The following is a 23,762-nucleotide window of genomic DNA, read 5'->3' as shown; positions in this document are numbered from 1 at the left end:
AGATCCAGCCGTCTCCGGCTTGTTGTTTCAGATATCGAGGTGCATCGCCAATGTTTTCAAAGTCTTGGCAAATACACGCTTGCGAAGGCCTCCGCGTACGAGACCGCTCTCCGTCCGGTCGGCAAGTATCTAAAAGAAAGCGGATGCTTGTTTGTCACATACGATGCCAGTGCGGCGCAGTGACGTGACCACAGTCAAGTCACGTGATGTATGTGTTACATAAGCCCACGTGATGAGCACCTGACGTCTAAACAATGATTGCAGCTAAAGTTGTCTCCCGGGATCAACAAGCTCGGGGACAGACCATGTCGCGATGTCGAGCAATAATGCCAGGGTAGTCAACTCTATTGTATGAATCGAAGCTTCCACACTGCTACTTGTGCTATGCTCCCCGCAATCCCCGAGTATCAAGCGAATCAAGCAGATCGATCTGGAACATGACTTCTTCCGAACAATGGGGGATTTTCCTCCATCGATGCTTGTTGCATCGAATCGACGCAGCAGAGTTCAAAAGCCTATCGCGACTACTGCTGCAGCGCTGCCCAATTACTGAAGCCCTACTGCTAGATGTGCTACTCGAGACGCGACTTAGCACAGGGATCAAGTGGGACCCGCTTCTTCCGCTGTACATAGACTGTCTTTGCAAGATGGGCCTTGTCCAGGCGTCGACCGTATTGAATGCCCTTCTAAAGCATTCTTCAATCCACGACAAACATCAATCGTCATCGGTGGAGGTCTATCCGGGCAAGAAGAGTCGAAGTTGCTACACTCTCATGACGGACATCAGAGTTGTCCAGGATGCTATGCTGTCCGTCTCTACCGGCAGTGTCCCCAAGTCATTTTCAGAAGCGATATCAATCTTCACCGCTATTATCGACTGGATCCAAGCTGTTGTGGCCTGGAACAGCAGTCATATTGACTCTGGTCATCAGAACCCAGGCTTAATCAGTTCTCCCGACGCAGTTTCGCTGTTCGAGTCCTTGGGTATCTTGCTTGCTGCGTTGTCGGGCACTACGAAAGGACTTGAGGTCCTTTCAGCCGACTCCCAGGAAGGTAGGCTCAGATATCCATGCTTCACTATTCCACTACTGACAGGATAATACAGCCTTGAAAGTAAAACTGGGACAGGCTCTGTCGGCATACCTTCCCATCTGTGTTGAAGTATCACTACCACTTCGTAATCGACTTGACAGCCTGCAGAAAGAGTTCAACCTTTACGGTGAACCTCCGGCTAAGCCGTTGGATGTCTCGATGATGGAAGGTGTCAACGTCAACGCGCTTCAGTTTGAGGCGTCAGTTATGGACGGTCCTATGATCAATTCGAGAGCTGGCCTCTTCGTCTATATCAATGCGATGGTACGTATACGTCACACGCTCAGTAGCTTGATACTGACTAGGTTTTAGCTGGTAGGACGTCCTTTGGTTGATGACAGCATGCTTCTGAACTACTTGTCGAACAGATATGGGGTGAGTGGGTTGTCCAAGGCGCAGCCCTACAATCGCACTAACTGCAACAGGGTCATTATGAAGTTCTTATTGAGGAAACCATCACGGCAGCATTTGACGTGCTTTCGAACGCAAGCTACCGTAGCGAGTCCAACCGGTCGATGTTTCTATTTCGATCGTTCCTCGTGAACAAACTACCTGCTTTTTTTGCCGCCATGCTGGCAGCATCTATGGTTACCTTACAGATGGAACTATGTATCAGTCATGCGCTGGGTCGACTAGATCCAAATACGTTTCCATCCTTTTCGCAGATGTTTTCCATGCAAAGCAACACTGCTCTTTCGGACGTGAGGCAGGAATTTCTTTTCGCTTGCGCCTCGCACAAATTGATCCCTGAATCCAGCATCGAGCGACTTCTTGGAGAAAATCCTATGCAAACACTCCCTGTAGGGGGGCCGTATAACAAAGATGATCTTGTCAACCAGATCAATGCTAACCCGGAACGAGCCGAGCACTTGATAGGTGAGATCGAGTCGATGGAGGGAAACGCCGGTGCAATCGTTGGCGCGATCATCGAGGTACGGACCCTCGAACCCTTTCCGAATTGAGAATTTGCGAAACCTTAGCTGACGTGCGTAGGTCATGCACAACCTTTGCAATCAAAAGGAAACGATGACATTGAAGAATATCTGCAACTCACTCTCTCGCCGGCCCCAGGCTATGGATGTCATTCTGTTGTTTCGAAGCACAAAACAGGTGCTGCAACCGTTGTGCTCATTGCTGGATGCCTGGCATTGGGATGAGGATCAAGGAGAAAGCCAGCCTGTCTACGACGAGTTTGGTAGCATCTTACTGTTAGTGCTCGCCTTTACATATCGGTATGGCTTGCGAGCACAGGACCTTGGACTTGGTGGCAGCAATTCATTTGTTCTGCAAATTCTTGGGAGTGGCTCATGCAGTCAGAAACTGGATTCTCTGAGCGACAAGCAAAACAAGAACTTGGGGGGCTGGATCACGGCTTTATTCATCGCCGAAGGCATCAGCGAAGAGACAATGTCGGCATGTAGCCCGCAGGAGTTTTATTTTCTTGTTGCTACTCTGTTCAGCCAAAGTCTTGGGGCGTGCGAGGCCGGGAAATTGGAATTCGATACACTCAAAGGTGGAGCTGAATGTAATGCATTCCCTCCGTTCACGTGCGTTTTGAACTAGACTGACACAGACTAGATCTCCTCGAACCGTTTCTTCTTCCATCGCTTGTTCTGGCCTTAAATTGGCTGGGTAACCACATATGGGAAACGGAGGGCGACCCTTCGATCCCCTTGAAAGCTTTACATTCCCTGATCAATCCCACCTCGATATCAGGCGAAGCCAAAGAGATACATCGCACCGTCTTGAACATGACTGCACGCGGGCTGGAGGAACAATTGAAGGATGTCCGTGCCCGACACCCGTCTCGTACGGACATCAAGCCGATCCTTGATGCACTCGAACCATGCTTATCTTTCGAGCGAAGCGGCAGCTGTCACCGGAGTGAGCTAGACTCGTGGACATCACATTCGCCCGGAGGGCTTCTAGGCAGTATACGAAGTGCCTTCCAGTCCCTTGTACTGTGGAGCGCAAGTCCGCACGTCAGTGTTGCACCGCACTCTTACACGCACCGACAACTCGTGACTGGCGTTCTGCTTCTTGGGGCCACGCGCGTTCTAGGGGCCTTGGTTGAGGAACTCAAGTTGCAGACCGAGACTGGCAGCGGTGATATAGCCCTCGATGTTTCAGCGACGCTGATTTGCGCACCTATGGCCGAGTACTTTGCCATCGACCAGAACAATCACTCTCACCAGCCCCTAGATCCTACCAAAGAATCCTTCCCACGATGCCCGATTCTCACCCTCCGGAGCGCTCTCAATCTACTTCATGACAACATACCGAAGATTTCCGAAAAGGATCCATTACGCGCTGAAGTCATCGTCCGGCTGTATCGGCGGGTAAACGCACTCATGACCCCACCGGCCCAGGTCCCAAATTTGGATATGAATAATATAATTCAGCACATGCAGCTTGGCGTCGGAGGCCCTGGGCAGATGGATCTCGACCCACAGGGAGCATCCGGGCATGGTGTCACTGATGACGACGCGGCAAATCTCAATCGCATGTTGGAAAATGCGGCGGCTGCGGCTGCAGTGGGAATGGACGGAGGTCAGACCATGGGTGGTATGGGACTTGAATCGTCGAGTGGACTGGATACGAGTATTGATGATGTTTTGAACGCTGCTGATATGGCGGTTGGGAATCCAGAGTTTCTTGACTTGGATATGGAAGGTCTATTCTAATAGAGGCTGTTCAAGATGGGCTGTACAGTACGGTGTCCGTCGTGGGTCGACTATTTAGCATCGAGCATTGCATTGTACCTTCTTCGCCCCGAACCCAAGTTGTGATCTCCTCTTGCCAAGCACCATTCTGCGTACATGCAGATCAGACCTCCTGGTTCCAGTGTATGATCAGCCCACCAGGCTACCCATCAAGCTCCCACAGAAGAAATGCCACTTACCCTGAGGGAGAAACGTGACAACTCTAGCAAGGAGCGACAAGTATCCTGCCGTAACGGCTATTCGCATAGATACCAATTCGCCAAATATGTTACATATACATCCTCACAGCGATATGAATTGCCTGTGGGCCAACTGTAAGGTTGCCCTCGCCGTTTCCCTTGCGAATTGATCGGTCAGCCATCTAGTCCAGCACTTTTGCCTGAGCTCATCATGGTCCGTCAGTCTCTTGATGGCGTAAATACTGAAACACTAGCCCAGCTGCCAGTGTCCTGGGATCATTCTCGCGACGTGTTTCCTAAACTAGAATCCAAATCTCAACGTCTCAGCTAAATGTAGACCACCCACAGCCCTTCACACAACGGAACTAAATCCTCACCTCGCGTTTCTTGGCCCTTAGGGCTACAGACCATCACTGAAACCCTGTCCCCAGCTTTTCCACGGCTTTGGGGATCCCCGAGCCCGGCAAGACGGTATCCACAAGCGCCCAGGGAAGGAATTCGGGGAGAGGGAGGGCGACGACGGTTGATGCGAGAGTGAGGGTCAGGACCGTGGTGATGAGGGATGTGAGAGAGACCTCCATCATTTTTTTTGGAAGGGGTTGAGTTTCACAAAGGGGGAGTGGTAAGGCTCGTGGTTTGGCAGGAGAGGAGTGGGATTTCTAAAGGGTGTGTGCCGCGTCGCAGGGGTGGAAGACAGGAAGAGGTTTGATCAGATTGACCTTGTAGGCCTTCTTATGCTGCTTTCCTGAAATCAGTTTGGAGGAAAGGGATGAAGGTGTAGGGGTGGTGGGGGGAATACCTTCAAACAAGGGAGTGTGGCATTGAGGGAAAGACGGAGGGGGGAGGTATGTATGGTGTTTTTGCATGGTGTCTCTGGAGTTGACGCGTAGGATAATTCTCGGATTCACGCGATTGCTTTCTCCAAGCTTTGAACTGTCTATGGTAATGGAAGAATAATGATTATATCAGGTTGTCTAAGTTATTGCCCCAAGTACATTCTAAAAGGGTCATACCGTTAGTGAGAACCTCGGGTGCGTCCCGGGAGTTTACCTGGGCGAGTCGCGCCAGTATGTCGAAGCATAGTGTGGGTACTTTGTAGATTTAAGCCCGATTTCTTCATGTTTGCTTGAACATTGATCAAGTCGGACACTGCAGGACTACATCTGTAGCAACCGGTTCCGCGCACGCGTACTTCCAAGTTTTCTGCAGCTTTTTTTCTGCATGCTGCACAATTGCAAACCACTGACGAATTGATGTTATCTAGGGAGGGTTAGCTCGATTATCTCGACTCCGATCGCCCTAAGTGTGCAACAAGCCCTCGCCCCGATGTGACAATGCACTCTCCTCTGCATTCCAAGTCACACAGCACGTGAAAGGGGGCAGCAGCTGTCAATTGTCCCCGTTTCCAGTGGGCAATTCTTCCACGAGTGAGTCTGCACGATTACTCGTGCTCGGGCTTTGACTTATTTGCCATGGCCCCTCTCCTGATGCAAGAGTTGCATTAGTCTTACTTCTAGCCTCCGACGGCCGGCAAGTGCTGGTCTGCAATGTTGAGCAGCGTCTTCCAACAATGTAACCAGACAGAAGGCGACTCCCAGTCACGGAATATTTACCGGCAGACCCGGCACTTCTTCTCAAGGTCTTCTTCAGCCTCTGAAGATGAGACTACGAGGGGGTCAGATAGTCTTGCAGCACGCCCTGGCCTGTCCCGTTTTCCGTCGTGCGGTATTGACCTCGAGTCCGGATTGCTTGTACGACAAGGGTCTCGATCACAATGGTATCACAATGGTGATGCTTGACATCTCTCACCGCAACCTCAAGCATGTAGGGATGCTTTGATTGACGGCAGCTTCAGTCGCACCCTGCTTCTCATCATCACTGCAGGTCAAGCTAAACTTAGCAAGTCTTCCGTTCATTAGTGCAGCTAGCCCTGTCTGCACTCTACACTGTCTGATCATAGCAAACTGACAGCTGCCAAATAAGTATACGCTATTGCTTCGGTTGAATATCCTATCAAGGCAGCCCGCCCAGGCGCGAAACCCAAGACTTCACGTACAAATGCAGAATGCCAATTTGTCCCATGCCGACCCTGATTCTTCACGTCGCGCGGTCGCTCGTGCAGGATTGAGCGATCAGCAATGAGTGGAGATACACGCGAGGCATTGGTCCGTGTATATCACTAATGCGTTCGTCGGCATACTACTCGGCACTAGCTGAAGGTGAGGATCCACCCATCCACAATCTGCTGCCGGTGATGCGTTCCCCGAGCCGAGCGTGGCTGCGTGTGAATTGCACCATCTTCGTTGAGGTTGCTGGCTTCGATTGCCTCCTTTGAGACAGGTACATGTGTTGACTCGTATGTTCTCCTGGGCGACAAACACAAGCTTGATAATCCGGGGTTTACGTACGTGCCTTTGACGCCCAAGCGTGGGTACAGGAGACGACCACCATGCTGTTCGTCAACAGGAGCTGCTTTGGAACCAGGCCCTCCATGCCCCGAGCTTCCCCAGCTCCATTCTTCGCGCCATTGCGTGAAGCCAGATCAGAACTTCGAAACTTGATGCAGACCCATAGTTCGTGACCCAGATGGGATCCAATGGTCGGGGAGCGGCTCCACAAAGGAAATGGGGTAGAGGGGGCCACTGAACCTGAATTCTTCGAAGGTTCTACGGAGTATGGGAGTCAGTTGTAATTCGATATATCGAGTGATCCGCAGGTGGCAAAAAATTCGTACCGTAGAACCAATGCTGGAATCCTTCAGTGAATCTGTACTGTACGGCCCACATTTGGCTGGGGAAGGACTAGACTATTCGCTGGTCAAACACAGTCCAAGCAGTTGTTATGATAGTGAGCATGAGAGTATTTGAGTATCTTAGGATCCGGATGAAATGACTATAACGTTACTCGGACTCAGCTTCGAGAGGGATATCTTAAGTCGACCAAACCACTGAGTGAGACAAGACACGTGATTAATTCCTGAGATACCAGGCATACAAGATCTCGGTCGCGATATGATTCTGCCCTGTGTGTGGATGTTTTCACTTTTCACAACGACTATGGGTGGGGATTGTTATTCCTTCTCTTGAACCTCTGAGTCGGACTCTTCTACTTCCTTCCTCCTACCCCTATCTGTCTCTTCTAACCATTGTCGCGTACCTCCTTCCCCGCTTTCCTTTAGTCGGAGGAGACAACGATAACTAGAACGGAATGCAGCAGCAGCAGCAGCACAAAAGACACAAGCAATGTCTTTTGTTTAACCGATGACACGCGGACTGCACACCGCCTGTGTCTCCTATCCCTCCGGGCGGTCTCTCATTCCTTCCGAGTCCGCCTCCGTTCATTCATTGTTCTAATCTGGCCAGGCTAAAGGAGATCAAAGGGAAGCACTTACGCCATGTCGCGCCGTCCCGTGTCGCTACGCTTAGAGCGGTAGAGTGCGGCTTCCGCGGTGGGGGACGCAGTTGTCTCGGTAATTCTCTCTGACAGCAGATCCCGTCCCTGAGCACGAATGACGGAGGATGAGCGGAAGCTGACGGACAACCAGGCTGCGAAGTCTCTGCGCAGTGTGAAACCGTTGGTATTCAGTAGTACCTACGGAGTATACTCGAATACTCTTCATCTTTGGTCTATGCTGCTTCAGTCGCAAGCGGCCTGGATTGTGGAGGCTCCCAGCCTTCCCATGACCACACCGCACCACCCTCCACCACCCTCCTGACTCTGTCCCAGAACCCAAGATCGATCTTGGCCCTCAAACTCTCTCGACACAATTCACTACAGGAAGTCTCTTTGCAGTTACCTCCATCCTCGTATCTTGCAATATTATGGCTGTATACTCAAGTGCAAGAGTCTGGTCAACGGTCGATCGTGATCAGTGGTCACTCAGGATCCCAAACAGCACTGACCCTCACCGTTGCCCTCTGGCCCAATCGCTTCTAGGCCTCCCATCGTTAGTCCCGCATGCAACGACGAGCACGTGTTGTTCCTAGGCTCATTTGGAACCACCATTCCGACCGGCTTGTTTTCTCGTTTGGATGATGGGCAGCTCTTTGTCTGATCCTGGAGGATTGTGATCTACTGACACTAAACTCATTGGTGCGTCCCTTTTGGAGTATAGATCATCCTTTAGCGGCATCTTAGGTCATCTTAGACTCAGCCTGGCACTACTTGGGTCTGGACTTGATGCAAATGGAGCAACAATGGGATGTCATCCCCTCTCCAAGGCTCTACTTCAACATCTCTTGCTTGCGAAAGCACAAAATGACGCTTTGACACGCACTATCAACCCGCGCTACCTTCACCTATCACAGCCTCGTCGATGCCATCCCATCCGGGTGGTGATAGTTGCGTTTTGTCACATTTTTGACTGGAATACGGGGTATCTTTGGGGAATGGGTACCGTAGTTAGTGGTAAGGCTTGATATGCCGTCGGATTGTCCGTCCCTTAGCAGAACGAACCTTATCAGCATGGGGACGACTATTTCTTTTGCTTGCGTGGGTAGCCTCCAGTAGACATCACCATGAACTCCGTGGAGCTTAGTTACCCCATACGGTATTACGTAGAGTCTCTCCCGTCGACGCAAGGTCCGAAAAAGGATCTAGAGTGTCTGGGGCATGATCTACTTCTCCGCAATTCTATCTTTTGAGTGGCTTGTGGCGATCAGACCCGGGAACCGAGTTCGTAAGTGTCATATGTGGACAAATGCGGCCAAAGGAGAGAATGGTGTCTATACCACTTACACCTCCAATACCTCTAGCCAACTAGTACCTGCCTGGTAGTTTCCAGCTACGTAGGTTGTCTGTCAGCTGTCAGTCAGGCTCCGGCGAGCTTCTCCAAATGATTGCCGGGCCGACCACGGAGGCGGCGGTGTTACGCATGGCATTAAAGTTCAACACTATCCATATTCGAATCACGCCACCGAAAGAGAGAACATAAGGCCGATCGGCTTCGATGCATAATTGAGCAATGCAGTTCCTCCATTTATCGCAGCGTACAAACCTCAAAGGCTATCTGAAAGTTGAGCAGACCGTTGCCCTTGCATTGCCGATTACCCATGGCCCTCAACGATCCGGGGTGAGAAGGGGGAGGTGTCAAGGGACGGATGAAAACGAACCATTGCATCGGACCTGAGTACAGCCCAGTACAAGGCACATTCCTGGATGGAGTCACTGGCAAATAGCCGGGATGTGGTGCGATCGTCTCGAGAGTGAGCTTTGCTGCCGGCAGACATCAGGGTGGTACGGAGTAAGTTGCTGTCCATCGGGCTTGGTAGCGAGCTGCACCCTAGACATGGTTTACTACCTGCAGGTACGGGAGAACACATGGTCGTTCATTGGACACACTTACACTTGACGTTGACTGGTCTGATATCGAGTGGAGCAACAAACAACTTCCTTTGTTATCCTTGCGATAGCTGTCTCGGTCGTCGCTCAATCGGGTCATGTGGTCCATGTCTAGCAACAGGATATGCGTGAATTTACTAGGTTATGTGCAGCACAGAGAGTACAGCACGTACATTTGCCACGTCCTTGGGGGTTCAGCTATGGTGGGTCAAGATGTATCCTTCCCTTCCCTTCTTTATTCGGTGACATCCGACGTGTCACTAGATGCCCAAGTGGCGCTGTGAATCTATCTATTTCGTACGAGGTACGGAGTACACAGTACAGTACTTGCTCATTCCCAGAACTTGCGGTCGCATTTCTTTCTCCATCTTTCCATCCGACTGATTGTCCAACTCCAACAGTGAGGCAATATTCCAGTATACTGTGCGCGGTGCTTTCTCGGCGGAAGACCGGAGTGGGATTTGGTTAAAGTTAACATGCTTCCATGAATGGGCTTGTTCTAGCACTAGTGAGGATAAACTGTGCCGTGCGGTCGAATTGTCAGCTATGATCACTAGCCAAATATTAAGACTGCCATCGAGATGTATGCCCAGTGAACCACATGGCAAAATGTATTCATGACCACAAGGGACAAATAACAAATCACAGACACCAGGAGACAGATACCGTATCTCAAGCAAAGGCTACGGAGAATTTCTCTCACGGCGCACACATCAGCCCCTCAAGGCAAGAGAAGTACTACCCGATTGAGGGACTTCCCGGAGTTTAAATTGCCTACTATGGGCCGATCAACAACAATTTACGGAGTACAGTTACCGGGATATCGTGATCAGTGTACGGAGTACTTGTACGGTTCCAATGGTATGGAAACTGTCATTGCCGATCGCGCGCTCTTCGGGAACCTTGGAACCAAGACCCCAATTTTTGGCTTTACTGATGATTGTGACTTTGGGGGTTGTACCGGTACCTTCATGTGCTGTGCTCTACTTACTGTTGCCCTCTGGATAGTATCTGGCTTTTTTTCTTCTACCGAAAGGAGCTGAGGCAATTCAAGAGAATCATCCTCCCGGGAGTGCCATGCCAGAGAGTCCACGGGAAGTAAAGGAGTAAATACTATGTATACTATTGCGAAAGGGAATCAGTAGTTTACACAGTAAGTTAGCTTTGCCACCATGGAGATTTTGGTGGCCTGGGGCTCCTGGGAGAGTCAAAGATTTCCACATCATAAGCTTCTGCCAGACCACCAGCTAGTTAGGTTTTTGAAGGTTAGATATGAATATGAAAATTCGGCGAGTGACCCAATTTCTTGAGTCTAAGAGTTTATCAAAGTCAGTGGCAGAGAGGTAGACAGAGAAGGGGGGAAGGAAGGAAGGAAGGAAGGGAGAGACCGAGAGAGACCGAGAAACCCCAAGCCTAAAAAAAAAAAAGGTGCCTGGCCCCAGATGCTGGGCAGTCACAGACAGGCCGCTTCTGCTCCACTCCCTCCCTCCTTTCCCAAAAGTACCACTACCACCACCACTACTCGGACCCCCCCCTGTCGGCATCAATGCAGGTCATCTCACACTCTCACACACACCTCTCGGTGGGACAGCGCAAAACCGGTTTAGATGACTGCATCCTGCATCCAGGAAAAGGGAGCAATTAAATGCTGATATTAACATTAATTTGTATTCTGTTTGCTGAGTGGCCAGGGGATGGGCCCGTGGTTATTCTTATTTTAGTACATATGTATTCGCCAATGTATTCGCCAATGTCTTCGCCTTCTCATCTTATTTTTTTCTCTTTGGTTTTTTTTTTTTTTTTTTTTTTTTTTATCGTTTCCCTCCAGGGCCATTCTTCCATCTGGCACAGTCACAGTTGCTAGGTTACAAGTTCAATTAGTACTTATACCTCCACACAAAGTACGGAAGACTAACTCTCTTACTGATGGCGACCGTTGCTCATAATCGAGGGAAACGCATTGTTCTTGATCAATCACCATCATTCCGCCGCCCGGGAGCTTGTTAACTGATCAGGCAATCCGTCATCACACCGTCTGGGCGAGGGACAGTACGTACACTACTAGGTAGGTACAGTACCTCAGGCTTGGAGCTAAGCATCCCATATGCCGCTTAGGAAGACTCGCTGCAGCTAAAGGTTCACGTTATCGAGGTTTACCAAGTATCTTTGGCAATAATTAATTTAGCACAAGCATCGGGATCGAATTCCGTATGCCCTGAGCCCATCACGCCCAGTTTGAAACCAATAGGGAGCACCTCCATGATATCAGGGTTGGTGCTGGGAAGAGCTGCCTGGGCTGCGGCGGGCAGATCCTAACCGTTTAGGCGGGACTCAAAAGGTTAGCTGCATCTGGCGGCCAAGAGAGCAGATCAACCTAGAATGGGAAATTTTAAAAAAGGATCCTTGAAATTTGGGAGTAACATCAGAGACAAGTAATCTTTGAGATTGAACTTGACAAGGAAGAGGTGGAGCAATAGAGATAATGGGAAAAGAAAAAATAAGATAGAAGTAAATAAACAAATAAGAACACTGTAGAAAAGACAAGTTCAAAAAAAAGGGTATGCTCTAGACTGGAGCCGGGGAAAGTGCACGGGAAATACTGTAGAGAGACGTGTTGCGCAATGTGACAAGGCCATGGGGAGAGAGATATATTAACAGTAATGATTCTGACAGGCCGGGATGGTTTATCCTTATCACAATCCTTCATCCTTTCATTTTGCCTTACCACTAAGTTACCTACAGACGGACTACAGACTACAGAGTCCTTAGGTCAAGTTACTATGTGCTGCATTAAATAAAGGGCCAATTGTGTAGTAACCTTCTTCTTCTTCTCACTCATACACATACTCTCAATACTCTCACTCTTTCTATTGTCTCTTGATCGCCTACTCCAAATTCTTGTCCTTTTACCCAAAAGAAACCCACATACGGGGAACCGATCGCCTGCTCCACGTCTCGATTGAGTCAGGGATGTGCTGCTGGAATATCCACCGGTTCTGTGGATACTGAATAAACCACCTTTGGAGCCACTATTCGCCTTCCTAGAACTCTCTAGACCCCGTCACCTCGTCGACTAAACCTCTGAACTAACTAAAAAGAAAATTAAAATTATTAATGACTAAATAGTAGGACATTTACAAGTGCCTACACTACTGTGATCTAGTTTGGAGTCTGGAGAACTCCTGGCCCGGTGGTTTGCCTCTGTCCGATCCCCCTCCTCAATTGCTACTTTGGGCTCCTCCCTCTTCTAACCTGGAAACTCTTTTCAACCACCCCCCCCCCTCATATTATCACTTTTACATCGTCCACTCCTCCACATACACATACACACACACACACACATACACACACACACAAACACACACAACTCTCTCTTCTTCTTCTCACTACCACTCCCTCTCTCTTTCCGCCGCTGTTTTATTGACCTTCCTTTCCCTTTCGTTCCCTCTTCAGTACAGATCTCATCTTACTTACTGTATTACTATACCGCATTTACTTTGCCGCATTGCATAAATATTATACCTGCAGTCAGTTGTCTTGCGACCACCCACTGCCGTGGAGATTGCGATCATTCATTCATTCATTGCTGCTGGTGGCAATCGGAAGACTCGATACCAAATCTACATCCTCGGGCGTTACGGTCTGCATCGCATTCATTTGGGCTCTTTCAGTGGTGCTACTGGCTCTGTCCTGTCTTAGATTCGACACGGCCCTTGCGTGTCTCCTCAACCAACCCGCCTCAAACGATCGCGCTCGCGCTCTGTCGTCATTGTCACTGCAATCTGCGTCGATCGACCTCGCATTCGTTGTCCGGACCGTGCTCTCGCTCACACGCCCGGAAGGTCTTGCTCAACTTGCCCTGTCCTTTTTGGGGTCGCATCGTGGTCCTTGCGTTTGAAACCCCTCCACCACGACCCTCGTTGCACGCTGGTCCCTGCAATAAGATAAGAAATTGACTTCGGCAATCGAGACCTTGAGAGCCCGCGGCTGTTATTCGCCCTACCGTTCCCTTATTTGGGATTGGTTGTTTGTTGTCCCTACTTTCGAAAGCACTGCAATCTCCCCGCCCTCGTGCGCAACCTCGCTCCTCGTTTTTGATCCGGCATCAAGGATTGTGTCTTTAACTACTGGCACTCCATCGACTCGCCCTTCGAACCACCAATCTTCATTGTACTCTCACCGTCACGCTCCTTTCATCAGATCCTTCGTTCTTCGAGATCGCGTCGTAGGTGCGTTAGCAACCGGTTGCCCTTCCCCAGCATTCCTTCCAGGCTTCTTCCCAGGATTAGGGCATTCTCCGGGAGATATGCAGAACCATCCACCCCCTCCCAAACATCCTCCCAAACACTCCTGCCAGCCCTCTACCAAGAAAAGCACGCCGTCACTACTGACGTGGGTGAAAGGCTCGCACCCTGTGCTCTCTGACTAACCCCTTGGAAAGGTTTCCATCACGATTGTCGTAACCTCGACCGGTTAATCTTTCGAGATCACCCGCCTGGCTTGGTCCGCTGGTATGATCTCTTCTTGAATTCAACGTTTGACGGGCTGTTCGCACATTACGACCTAGCTGGAAATGCTCTCTATTTCTCCATTCGCTTAAGAGTTGGGCAGTGACCTGTGCGTCTGCGTCTGACCAAGCCTACACTCAAACTCAAAGAGGCATCGGACTATCGCTGCAAAGCGTACCGCAGTGAGAATGGATCCTCCAGAATCACCCAAACGACATATTGCCCCCCTAAAAATCGAAAAAGGTCACTCGAACTTTCACATGAACCGCTCCTATTCGGCTCAACATCGCCTCGAGATGAGCCCTCCTTTGACGCCCTACAGTGGGGGAGACGACAACTCCGAAAAACCGAGGAATGTCTTTCACAATTATCTTCGCGCGTTCTACCCTTACCACCCGTCGGGCAATGTATCCCCGTCAACTGTCACCCTCCCGCTGGATCAGGGCGACATTATCCTTGTTCACTCCGTTCACACCAATGGCTGGGCCGATGGCACCCTGCTAGATACAGGCGCCAGGGGCTGGTTACCCACGAATTATTGCGAAGCATATGATCAACAACAAATGCGCCCGCTGCTCAAAGCATTGACTGACTTCTGGGATATCATTCGAGGCGGGTGCCGGCTTGCCATGAATGAGACCGGCAATCAGGACCTTGTGCGAGGCTTGATTGCCGGGGTTCGCTATCTCTTGGTAGGTTTCTGCCATGCAAATGAAGTGTCCCCTTTCGGCTGACATCACTCAAGCAAAAATCCGAATGCCTGACCCGCGACTGCATGCTGGTCACTAATCATGACGGGTTGCGCAGGAACCGCAAAGGGTTGCTGGCGGATCTATCGTCTCTGGTCCGAACAACCAAGAAATTCCAAGAAGTTGCGACTAAAAGTACGATGCAGGATGATATTGACTACTTGGTGGATGAGATGCTGCTCAAGGCATTTCGAATTGTGACTCGTGGCGTTCGTTTCCTCGACGTGTGGAATGAAGAGGTTGGATTGAGTAGGACGATCGCCGAATTGGAGCAACAATCAACACGCTACGACCTTTCGCCTCGAACGACCACCGAGACGAAGCCAGTAACGGAAACTGCCCACTCCGCGGCAGAGGGGGAGACTGAGCGGAACGAGTCCAGACTGCTCAACCGCAGCCGACTAGACATGAGTCGAGCATCCACCCACATGGACGATGCGCAGCCGGCACGGTCTGTTTCGGTGGCCACCAAACGAATCTCCATATCCCACCGAGTGTCGTACTCGGGACCCGCTGCCGCGGCCCGGAATCTCAATCTAGCGTCGGAGCGACTGAACTCGTCATACGATGCCTTTCTTGGCGTGTTGGGCTCGTTCATTGGCTTACATCTGCAGTCTCGGTCGTCAACGGAACTAGTGGTGACCACGGAGCAGTCCGTGCGCGCCTGCCGGGCTTTACTAACCGTCATCGAGGCCGCTTGTGAGCATGACCCACAGGGCAGTGGGTTGTTGGAGCAAGCCAGAGACGCTATGTACGAACGTCTATCTGAATTAGTGTACGCTGCGCGGGACGCCTTCCGCCCAGCTCACTCCCCCGACGATGAATTAGTTTTTTTGCCCGATGAGGGGAAGCGCTTGGTGGATGCTGCCACGGACTGTGTCCGCGCGGCGGGGAACTGTCTGGCCAAAGCGCGCTTGATGCTAGAGGAGTGTGGCGACTTTGAGCTCGAGGCCATGCCGCAAGATACGGCCCCTGCGGCGATAATGCTGCCAGACCTAAACCTGACTCCGCAGCCCCCGCAGCCTGACGCTTTCGACAGCAACTCAACCCGCCCACAGGATGTCTCACTTCGATTGCCCCCTCCTCCTTTGCAGATCCCCAACTCGACTGATGCTGCTTACTCCTCCTCTCCACCAGGACTGACTGATGACAGCACCCCCTCTTCTTTCCAATCGCGTGGTGGAGCAATCACTCCAGCCGCCGCTAGCACCGACGTGTCATTCCAGTCCACAAATATCCTTTCGTCGAGCTTGGACAAACTCTCATTCTCTTCTCATGACACGCAACCATTCGAGTACCGGAATAGTCAGCTCAAGTCTGAGCCGAGTGAATCTTTCGGCCGTGGGGTAACAAGCAATGGAAGCAGCTTCACGTTCAACAGCCGTCTTCGTGATTCAGAAATGAGCGGGGTTTCGCAAACCTCGACACGAGCTACGTCGCCAGATATCGGAAACAGCTACCAGACTCCGTGCTTGCGAGGCAGCTTGAGCCATTCCACGCTGGCCGAAGAGCATGAAGAGACCGAGGCCAACGTTCTTGAGCGAACCTACGCCCACGAGCTGATCTTCAAAGATGGTCAGGTGATGGGTGGCAGCCTTCGTGCCCTTGTCGAAAGACTTACAGCGCATCAGTCAACCCCGGACGCCATGTTCGTTTCGACCTTCTACCTAACCTTCCGCCTGTTCGCGACGCCTTTGGAATTTGCCGAAACTTTAGTGGGTCGGTTCAACTACATTGGTGACACACCCCACGCCGCAGGTCCTGTTCGTCTTCGTGTATACAATGTTTTCAAGGGATGGCTCGAGTCGCACTGGCGACATGACTGCGACAATAGTGCACTCGACTACATCACCGGATTCGCCAATACAAATCTTAGATACAACCTGCCTACTGCCAGCAAGCGCCTCTTGGAACTTGCGGAGAAGGTCTCGATGGTTCATGGCCCGGTCGTGCCGCGTCTGGTTTCCTCCATGGGAAAAACAAATACTGCGACTGCCCAATACATTCATCCAGATACCCCGCTTCCCCCGCCCATCTTGGGCAAGAAGGAAGTGGCGCTACTAAAGCAGTGGAAGAGTGGGGAAAGCAATATCACAATTCTTGATTTCGACCCTCTAGAACTGGCTCGCCAATTCACCATCAAGGAATCGCGAATCTTCTGCGCCATACTACCCGAGGAGTTGCTTGCGACCGAGTGGACGAAAAAGTCCGCCTCGCTGGCGGTCAATGTCCGCGCCATGTCAACCTTATCAACAGATTTGGCGCACCTTGTGGCGGACTCGATACTCCAGCTGGAGGAACCGAAGAAGCGTGCGGCTATCATCAAGCACTGGGTCAAGATCGCCAACAAGTGCTTGGAGTTGAATAACTACGACTCATTGATGGCCATCATCTGCTCTTTGAACTCGTCGATGATCTCGCGTCTCAAGCGGACATGGGAGGCTGTGTCCCAGAAGACGAAGACTACTCTCGAGTCTCTTCGTGTAATTGTCGACGTCTCGCGAAACTACGCGGTTCTTCGTCAGCGTCTCCAAAACCATGTGCCACCTTGCTTGCCGTTTGTCGGCACCTATTTGACAGACCTGACGTTTGTCGACCACGGCAACCAGCCGCTCCGCTCCCTACCCACGGACGATGGAGAAATGGCCGTGATCAACTTTGATAAACACATGAAGACGGCGAAGATCATCAGCGAATTGCAACGCTTCCAGATTCCATATCGCCTTACGGAAGTGCCAGAATTGCAGGCATGGATGCAGAACGAGCTGGTTCGGGTTCGTTCCAACGGTGAAAAGAGTTTACAGACGTTCTATCGCCGGTCGCTCATCCTCGAGCCCCGTGAGGCGCCTCAGCAGCAGCGTACATTGCAGACGGAGTCCAGCTCCTCCTCGATCCTAGAGAATGCCAAGGACAAATTCGAATTCCTGTCGTGGACGCACCCCTCGAAAACCAAGTCGGTAGCGACAAATGGCTGATTCAGGCCAACCTGAACCAGTCGGGACGGCCAGTTACGATTTACGAATCATTTTCAATTCATGCCGACACGGAATTAGCACTATACTCCCTTTTATTCTTCACATTTTCGATATTGTCATTATCCTCGCACATTTTATTGTGAATACCTCATGATTCCATATTGTCAACACTTCGGAGCTGCCCCTGTGATTCACCTATCAACCAGGAGGGGTGAGGGGATTCTCCTACTAAAAAGAGACAATGCAGTATATCACACAGTGCAATCCTTTCCTGTACAGGGATGGCACATACAAAACAACAATACCCATTTCATTCGGACCTTTTTATACAAGCTACCTCGCGGTTCAGACGAAGTGAACATTTCCTCGACCGACTACTTTCTTTTCATCACGTTTGATTCGCTGCCATGGTACTTCACTGAACATGCCAGTTTCATGAATTTGTTTCGTCATTGGCTGGATCGGAGCACTGCAGCCTCCCTGGTAATGACAGGACTGTGTTATTATCGGTGCCACTTACTTTATATTTTTCTTGTTTTGGTTCCTCATTATCTGCCTTATATTTACGGATTGGCTCAGCATCCGGTCTCGGTCGCATTGCATTGGAAATTTACGGTTCTAATCAGGTGTGGATTATGGATACTGGAATTGGGCATTCGCATGGAAAAACTTTGGGTACTTACTTATTGGGATGGATTTGGGATTTTCTGGACCGGTCTGGCTGGCACATGGGAGGACGAACTGTATCATCTTATCCTGTACATATTTGGGGGCTTACGGCTAATGCAACCTGGTCCCGTGCTAATGAACAATCACTTGTGATCATAACCGATTATTTTTCTATTCCTCCGGCGGAGAATGTAGGTTGTGTATATAGAGCTATGGGTATTTAGTCGGTTCCTTCCACCGAAGGAGTTATCGGTATTATCCAAGACCCCGCCACCTTTGATACGCCTCGGCAAACCCGCCACCGTTGGAAGCCTCATTGCAAGCATATTCGTCCGTTTGACCCCAGGCCAGGTCGGAACCAAGGCCACGGGGAGCGGACGCATCAATGTCCAAGATGGGGATCATGGATGGTCGTCCATGCGCGCACTGGAATGGAAACGTACAGCCTGCCAATCGGGACACCAGGCCCTGGCACTCCTCGACGGTCAAAACGTCGTTGAACATGATTGCCGTGCGGCAAGCACGCGAGTTCAGCAGATCGATGATCCCCCGGGGACAAGTGTCCAGCCGGCCGAACCAGCTGCTGTCGCTGGCGGTCGTAGCGCCATGGTGAGTGTCTTGCCGAGTACTAGGCCGGGATTCGCCCCGACTCCAGCCCGTGGGAAGACCCCAGCCACCACTCTCCTCCCGGTGCCAGATTTCCCCACGGACCAGTTGTGTGACTAGCTCCGGTTCCGCGCGACACCTCTCGGCAATGAGCGCGGGAAGTGCATGCACGAAGACGAATGCCTTCGTATCTCGGGGTCTTTGTTCGATTGAGTACTCAACGCCCCAGTGACTGTAAAATTGTCGGTATCTTTTGAACACCGAGGTCTGCGACGCGGGGATTTCAGTCACGATCGCACTGTCGAGTCGAACGGATGGAGGGGTGTCAGTCGGCGCGGTTGGGAGGAAGGATGCCAGAAGAGCCTCGACGCGACAGCGCTCATCAGCAGCATGTTGATCGACTAAAACTAGGGTTTTATTTGGGTTGAATACAGAGGGACCAATCGCGGCAAGGATGAACTTTCTGTCGACCTGGGCGATAATTTGGGACTTCTTGAGGTCGTGCTTCCGAAGTTTACCACGATACTTAGCCACCCCAAGGGGGTCTGGACGAAAGAGATTGCTCGGAGTGGCTGTTCGATGACTCGTATTTATATCGAAGATGTCGATGGCCTTTTCGGGCCGGCCGAAAACCGGGGGCTTCCAATCGTCCAAAAGGTTCTCGACCCATGCATTTCGGGCGGGTTGTATGGCAGCCGACTTGGGCCGGTCTTGGTCTTCCAGACCCCGCTTCGTCCATAGAGACCCGGTGGATCGGGGCCTCAGGGAAATGGCTGAAGAGCCAGTGCCAATGGATTGGCCGGTTCGGGAATTAATCATGTGGCTTCGACCCGTATAAGGGTCAATCCACGCGGCAATCGGATCAAAATGTCCGTCGGGTGAGTTGGTCTCACCGAAAGCCTCATCGTGGCTTCGTTTTTCGGGGCTTTGTACAATAATCGTGTCATTAGGAGCTGGTTCAGATGGCATTGCTGGCTTTGGCAAATAATTTCGATGAAGAGGGGCGTTCGGCCTAGGGACTCGCGCAGTTGCACTAAGATCTTTCGAAATGATGCTGGCACTCTTTACTCTGGTCCAGTTTCCGAAGTGGTGACTGACGGTCATCGGTCGCCGAAGATCACGTAGCTTTATATGACGGTTCAAAGGTTCTTCGGTGCTATAAGCTGTATTTGAGCATTGAGCTTCATGACCTGAGGTCCTCGAGCTCTTCTTCGGCGACATCTTTCTCTTCTTTCTTGCACGCGGCCGTAGACCCTGTTGATCAAGAAACTCGTTAAGCATGGCTCCAAGGACGTCTAAGATGCGCTGGACATATTGAACTGCCTCGGGAGCACCTTCGGCATCGCAGTCGAGACTGTTGCACTCCTCAGAGGTGATCCGTATGTAGAACATGGGCCACCTGGTGCACTCCTTGGGAGAAGCCTTCGCCAGTGTCTCATAACCACTCCTAAGGACCTCATCTTTGGCTCGTAGAGGCGCTGGAAATTTGGCATTATCAAAGTCGGACAAGGCAAATAAACGATTAATCTCGGTATAGAAGATATTCGCACTGCTTTGTGGTAGCACAGGAATTACTCCCAAAGAAAGAAACTGGACCTTCTTCGTGGTGCTAGGAATACGCGATATAGCGGCCTGGATTTGAAAGCCAGGTACACTGGCCGACACAACATCCCAGTGCTCAGTATTTCGAGCTTCCACCAGCCCAGCCTGGAACAGAATAGTGTTGATGCGCTGAAGATCCAACGCTGATTCTGCCTCGTGGCTTAGAGTCTTCGGGCATAAAGAGAGCTTCTTCTCTCCACTAGCGTCCATGACCACAAGTTTGATTAGTTGGTTGTTTGCTAGCATCAGGGGCACAAGTAGCTGCCTGAGGTCATCCCATTGTCTCTCCACCTCTTCAGACTTCTGCAGAGCTAATGCACGACTCTTTACTCGTACTGGCAGATTGCCAAACAAATCGTTCACTGTTATACTGGTGCCGTGATTGCTGAATCTAAGTCCCTGATAACTCGGGGCTGGAGTCAGTCGAACGACTGGGGTCGCATGGTGGAATACAATAGTATTTGTGCTTGTATGCCGAAAATGGTGGGATGTTATGGTCAACATTGACAGAGCCGAAAGTGAGGCTAAGAATGAGCCTCGGTGACCGTAGACATCTCGCTCTGGGCCAAGCCGGGAGGTATCTGTGCTTGAGGTAAGCATCAAGGCTTCAAGAACGACGGCCTAACGTACGGTGGGCTTTGCCTAAACCACCACTTGGATGAAATTCCAATGGTGGTATGCCATCTCCATCGTCCTCCACTATGCAGCCTCCGCGCAAAGCATCGACCGTGATATACACTGTTCGAGCATTTGCATCCAAGGCATTCTTGACCAAGTCCAGGATCACCCCCTTAAGAGTTGTAATCGACGTCGACGATTTCAATTTGGCCACTGCAGATGGTGGCAAGGGTTGGATTCTCGGGCCATCGGAATTCATCGCGGCGAGTAGGTAAGTAAACAACCAGCATGTTTCCCGGGTCACATAGCTAGTCGCGCTTGCTTGAAGCAGCGAGGCCTTTCTAGAGGATACCGAGCACTCATCTGGAAAGCGAAGATGTAGAGAAACACTGTTCTAATCCAAAAGCACTTGAGCCCATGGTGTCTTCGGAGAAGGAAGCGGCGGCAGGATGATGTGATATCGCCTATCAAGCACGTGGTGATAACGGTCGATAGGCCTAGTACTGAGTAAGTTAGTACACACTCCGAGTGTCTTCTTTGGGCCGACGGCCAGTATCACGTGCCCGGCCTGAGGAACTCCTGACTTGCCTTCATCAACAATGAATGCTCGGTTGAACTTCGCTATTGCTACGTCTTCTTGATCAGCGATTTCTCGTCATTTTCATTCAAAGCGCCTTCACTTGATCGGGGCGTTCCGCCTACGATCGCTCCGCCTTTCCCACTTCCAGCTCATTCAATACATCGCCCTTCCCTCTTCCACCCCCTCCACCCCCCTCCCGGGCTCAATCACTCGTTCTGCGGCGTCCCTTTGATCGATCGATTACCAACAACTCCGTCTCAAATTCTCTTTAACGGCTCAAAACAGCCCCTCGATAGTCTCGGTACCTTTCCGTACGACGACCTTTGAAAAGAAATCCAATTTATCCTCTGGGAGGCCCGAACCATGGCCACAACAGAGGGACCCGCCAGGGCGCATGGTGCGCAAAGCAATTCCCCAGTGTTCTGTTTCTCCTCCAACTGTCTAACGCATGATTCTGGGAAAGATCGCAATGGACGCCGTCATCCCTTCTCCAGTTGGATGAAGCGGCTTGCTAGTTTAAAACATTCGACCGATTCAGGATCCAACCGTTGGTCTCACAAACGCCATGCGACGCCGAAACACAAGAACCGCAATTCGAAGAATAACCCCTACCCACTTTCTGGAAATAACACCGCTGCCAATCCCTGTGGTGACAACATCAGCGATGCTACTGCATCGGATTTCAGCGCCGAAACTGACGGGCAATCCGGCTCTCGAAGCGAGCCCTCTATCACATACTCCTGTTACGAGCACCAGGTTCCCGCCACCAGTGCTAAATCTACGGCACCTACCATCTCCACAAACGGTGACACAGCCATATCGGACGCAGCTTATTCGAAGGCAGGTACAATGGTCACGGCCGGAGGAGGGATCAGTTCACACGGTGGGGGCGAAGGAAGCACCTTTTCATCCCCAGCGCCATCCGTCCGGTCTCTAACAACCACCTTGACCACGGTTCAGTCGGCAGCACCATCGGGCCACCTCTACAATCCGCAGAATCACCACCATGGTCTTGCTCACACCAACTCCTTGCAGAATCATGCGACGCAGCAGGTTCAATTTTCTCATCAATTTCCCTCCTCGCCGGCCACGGCGGTCCCGCCCCACCTTACTCACGGTCACTCGGTTACTTACAGCTCCGCGACGGCGAACAATCTTCTCACCGACAATGCATCCATACTTACACTGGCGTCTTCCTCCAAGCGACGGCGTCGTAACTCCTTAGATACCAATGCCTCGGTGCGCGCCTTGGCCCCGTCCTCAGTCTTTGGTGGTAGTCGGGAGAGTCTGCCTCTGAGTGTTCTCAGCGGTACTATTGGAGAGCAGCCTTCCAATACCTCCTCGCTCAATGCTCCAGGCGTTCTTAATCGTCCTAGCTTGGTCGGTCTTGCCAGCGTAGAGCGCGCCAGCGTCTACTCAGCCTCAAGCGTTACCCCGTTGGCTGGTGAGCGCGGCAATTTTCACAAGGCCGCCACCACGGCCGGGGATGCCGCGAGCACTATGAGTGTGTCCCATTCGCATAGCCGTCACGATAGTAACGCAACCAGCGTTACCGGCGCTGGCCCCGGGAATGCGTGGTCAGGGCCATCCCAGCAGCAGCAAGCGGCCGTAACGGGGCGCATCAGCCGTCGCAGCTCAGGATGGGGCGAAATCAACGGCGACGAAAGCGACGAAGAGAAGCTTCCCGAACGGAAAGCAGGTGAAAGTGAGGAGGCTATGGCAGAGTCCACAATCAGAAAGTCAAGGCAGCAGCTTGATGGGTTGCTGCTTGAGAAATAGCACACTTTCTCTCGCATTTTCATGACATGGCCATGGTTCTCTGACCGCTATTTACCTCACATGCCTTTCCTTTTATCGTCCGCTCACCAGGTTATCGCAACGAAGTTACGCAACGCCAGATAAGAGACTCCATGACAGTGACATATTGATTCCCACGGCTTCGCTACATTCTATTTCCACAGTTCATCTTTTTCCTTTTTTTTTTGCTCTCGCCCGTGCCAACCATTTCTTTGATTGCAGCCCCACCACATAATGTCTTATATGCGAAGGGGAAAGGAGCGGGGCTATTGCATTCCCTTCGAGGTGTTCGGGAGTTATAGCTTGGGGTTTGCCGACAACCTT

At 51.3% G+C, this 23,762-nt stretch overlaps 6 protein-coding genes across 6 annotated transcripts; 4 read left to right on the top strand and 2 right to left on the bottom strand.

The window, feature by feature from the left end:
• Positions 1–437: 437 nt before the first annotated feature.
• On the top strand, positions 438–3,776 carry nut1 (putative RNA polymerase II mediator complex subunit Nut1; the record flags this gene model as incomplete). Its single annotated transcript, XM_025588136.1, has 6 exons — positions 438–1,053; positions 1,106–1,356; positions 1,405–1,467; positions 1,518–2,024; positions 2,086–2,617; positions 2,671–3,776. The coding sequence occupies 6 exons, from the start codon at positions 438–440 to the stop codon at positions 3,774–3,776; spliced, it is 3,075 nt and encodes a 1,024-aa protein (XP_025443320.1).
• Positions 3,777–4,210: 434 nt separating this feature from the next.
• On the bottom strand, positions 4,211–4,658 carry BO95DRAFT_441712 (uncharacterized protein). Its single transcript, XM_025586237.1, has 2 exons — positions 4,372–4,658; positions 4,211–4,295 (listed from the first exon to the last, which is right to left on the bottom strand). Exon 1 carries the CDS (start codon positions 4,576–4,578, stop codon positions 4,405–4,407), a length of 174 nt encoding a protein of 57 aa, XP_025443319.1. The 5' UTR covers positions 4,579–4,658; the 3' UTR covers positions 4,211–4,295; positions 4,372–4,404.
• A 4,799-nt stretch (positions 4,659–9,457) lies between these two features.
• Positions 9,458–10,678, top strand: BO95DRAFT_95377 (uncharacterized protein). Its single transcript, XM_025592349.1, has 3 exons — positions 9,458–9,657; positions 9,736–9,917; positions 9,983–10,678. Exons 1-3 carry the CDS (start codon positions 9,599–9,601, stop codon positions 10,375–10,377), a joined length of 636 nt encoding a protein of 211 aa, XP_025443318.1. The 5' UTR covers positions 9,458–9,598; the 3' UTR covers positions 10,378–10,678.
• Positions 10,679–14,030: 3,352 nt separating this feature from the next.
• Positions 14,031–17,566, top strand: BO95DRAFT_360409 (guanine nucleotide exchange factor; the record flags this gene model as incomplete). The annotated part of the gene is made up of 2 exons (XM_025582480.1): positions 14,031–14,534; positions 14,588–17,566. The coding sequence occupies 2 exons, from the start codon at positions 14,031–14,033 to the stop codon at positions 17,564–17,566; spliced, it is 3,483 nt and encodes a 1,160-aa protein (XP_025443317.1).
• A 924-nt stretch (positions 17,567–18,490) lies between these two features.
• BO95DRAFT_481298 (putative DNA mismatch repair protein (Mlh3)) lies at positions 18,491–21,470 on the bottom strand (the record flags this gene model as incomplete). The annotated part of the gene is made up of 2 exons (XM_025590197.1): positions 21,074–21,470; positions 18,491–21,024 (listed from the first exon to the last, which is right to left on the bottom strand). Exons 1-2 carry the CDS (start codon positions 21,318–21,320, stop codon positions 18,491–18,493), a joined length of 2,781 nt encoding a protein of 926 aa, XP_025443316.1. The 5' UTR covers positions 21,321–21,470.
• Positions 21,471–21,671: 201 nt separating this feature from the next.
• BO95DRAFT_472713 (uncharacterized protein) lies at positions 21,672–23,569 on the top strand (the record flags this gene model as incomplete). The annotated part of the gene is made up of 3 exons (XM_025589673.1): positions 21,672–22,038; positions 22,105–23,346; positions 23,511–23,569. The coding sequence occupies exons 1-3, from the start codon at positions 22,005–22,007 to the stop codon at positions 23,567–23,569; spliced, it is 1,335 nt and encodes a 444-aa protein (XP_025443315.1). The 5' UTR covers positions 21,672–22,004.
• Between the last annotated feature and the right edge of the window lie 193 nt (positions 23,570–23,762).

This window comes from Aspergillus brunneoviolaceus (genome assembly GCF_003184695.1).
Source record: "Aspergillus brunneoviolaceus CBS 621.78 unplaced genomic scaffold BO95scaffold_25, whole genome shotgun sequence".
NCBI classification, from domain to species: domain Eukaryota; kingdom Fungi; phylum Ascomycota; class Eurotiomycetes; order Eurotiales; family Aspergillaceae; genus Aspergillus; species Aspergillus brunneoviolaceus.
The sequence above is the reverse complement of the archived record's forward strand: the minus strand, read 5'-3'. Positions and strand labels throughout refer to the sequence as shown.

Bases quoted from the DNA above. Each gene is read 5' to 3' on its own strand.
- BO95DRAFT_441712 (XM_025586237.1), bottom strand. From the start codon at position 4,578: ATGATGGAGGTCTCTCTCACATCCCTCATCACCACGGTCCTGACCCTC.
- BO95DRAFT_95377 (XM_025592349.1), top strand. From the start codon at position 9,599: ATGCCCAAGTGGCGCTGTGAATCTATCTATTTCGTACGAGGTACGGAG. The intron at 9,658-9,735 runs GTACTTGCTCAT...CAACTCCAACAG, and splicing joins GGTACGGAGTACACAGTACA to TGAGGCAATATTCCAGTATA. The intron at 9,918-9,982 runs GTATGCCCAGTG...AACAAATCACAG, and splicing joins ATTAAGACTGCCATCGAGAT to ACACCAGGAGACAGATACCG.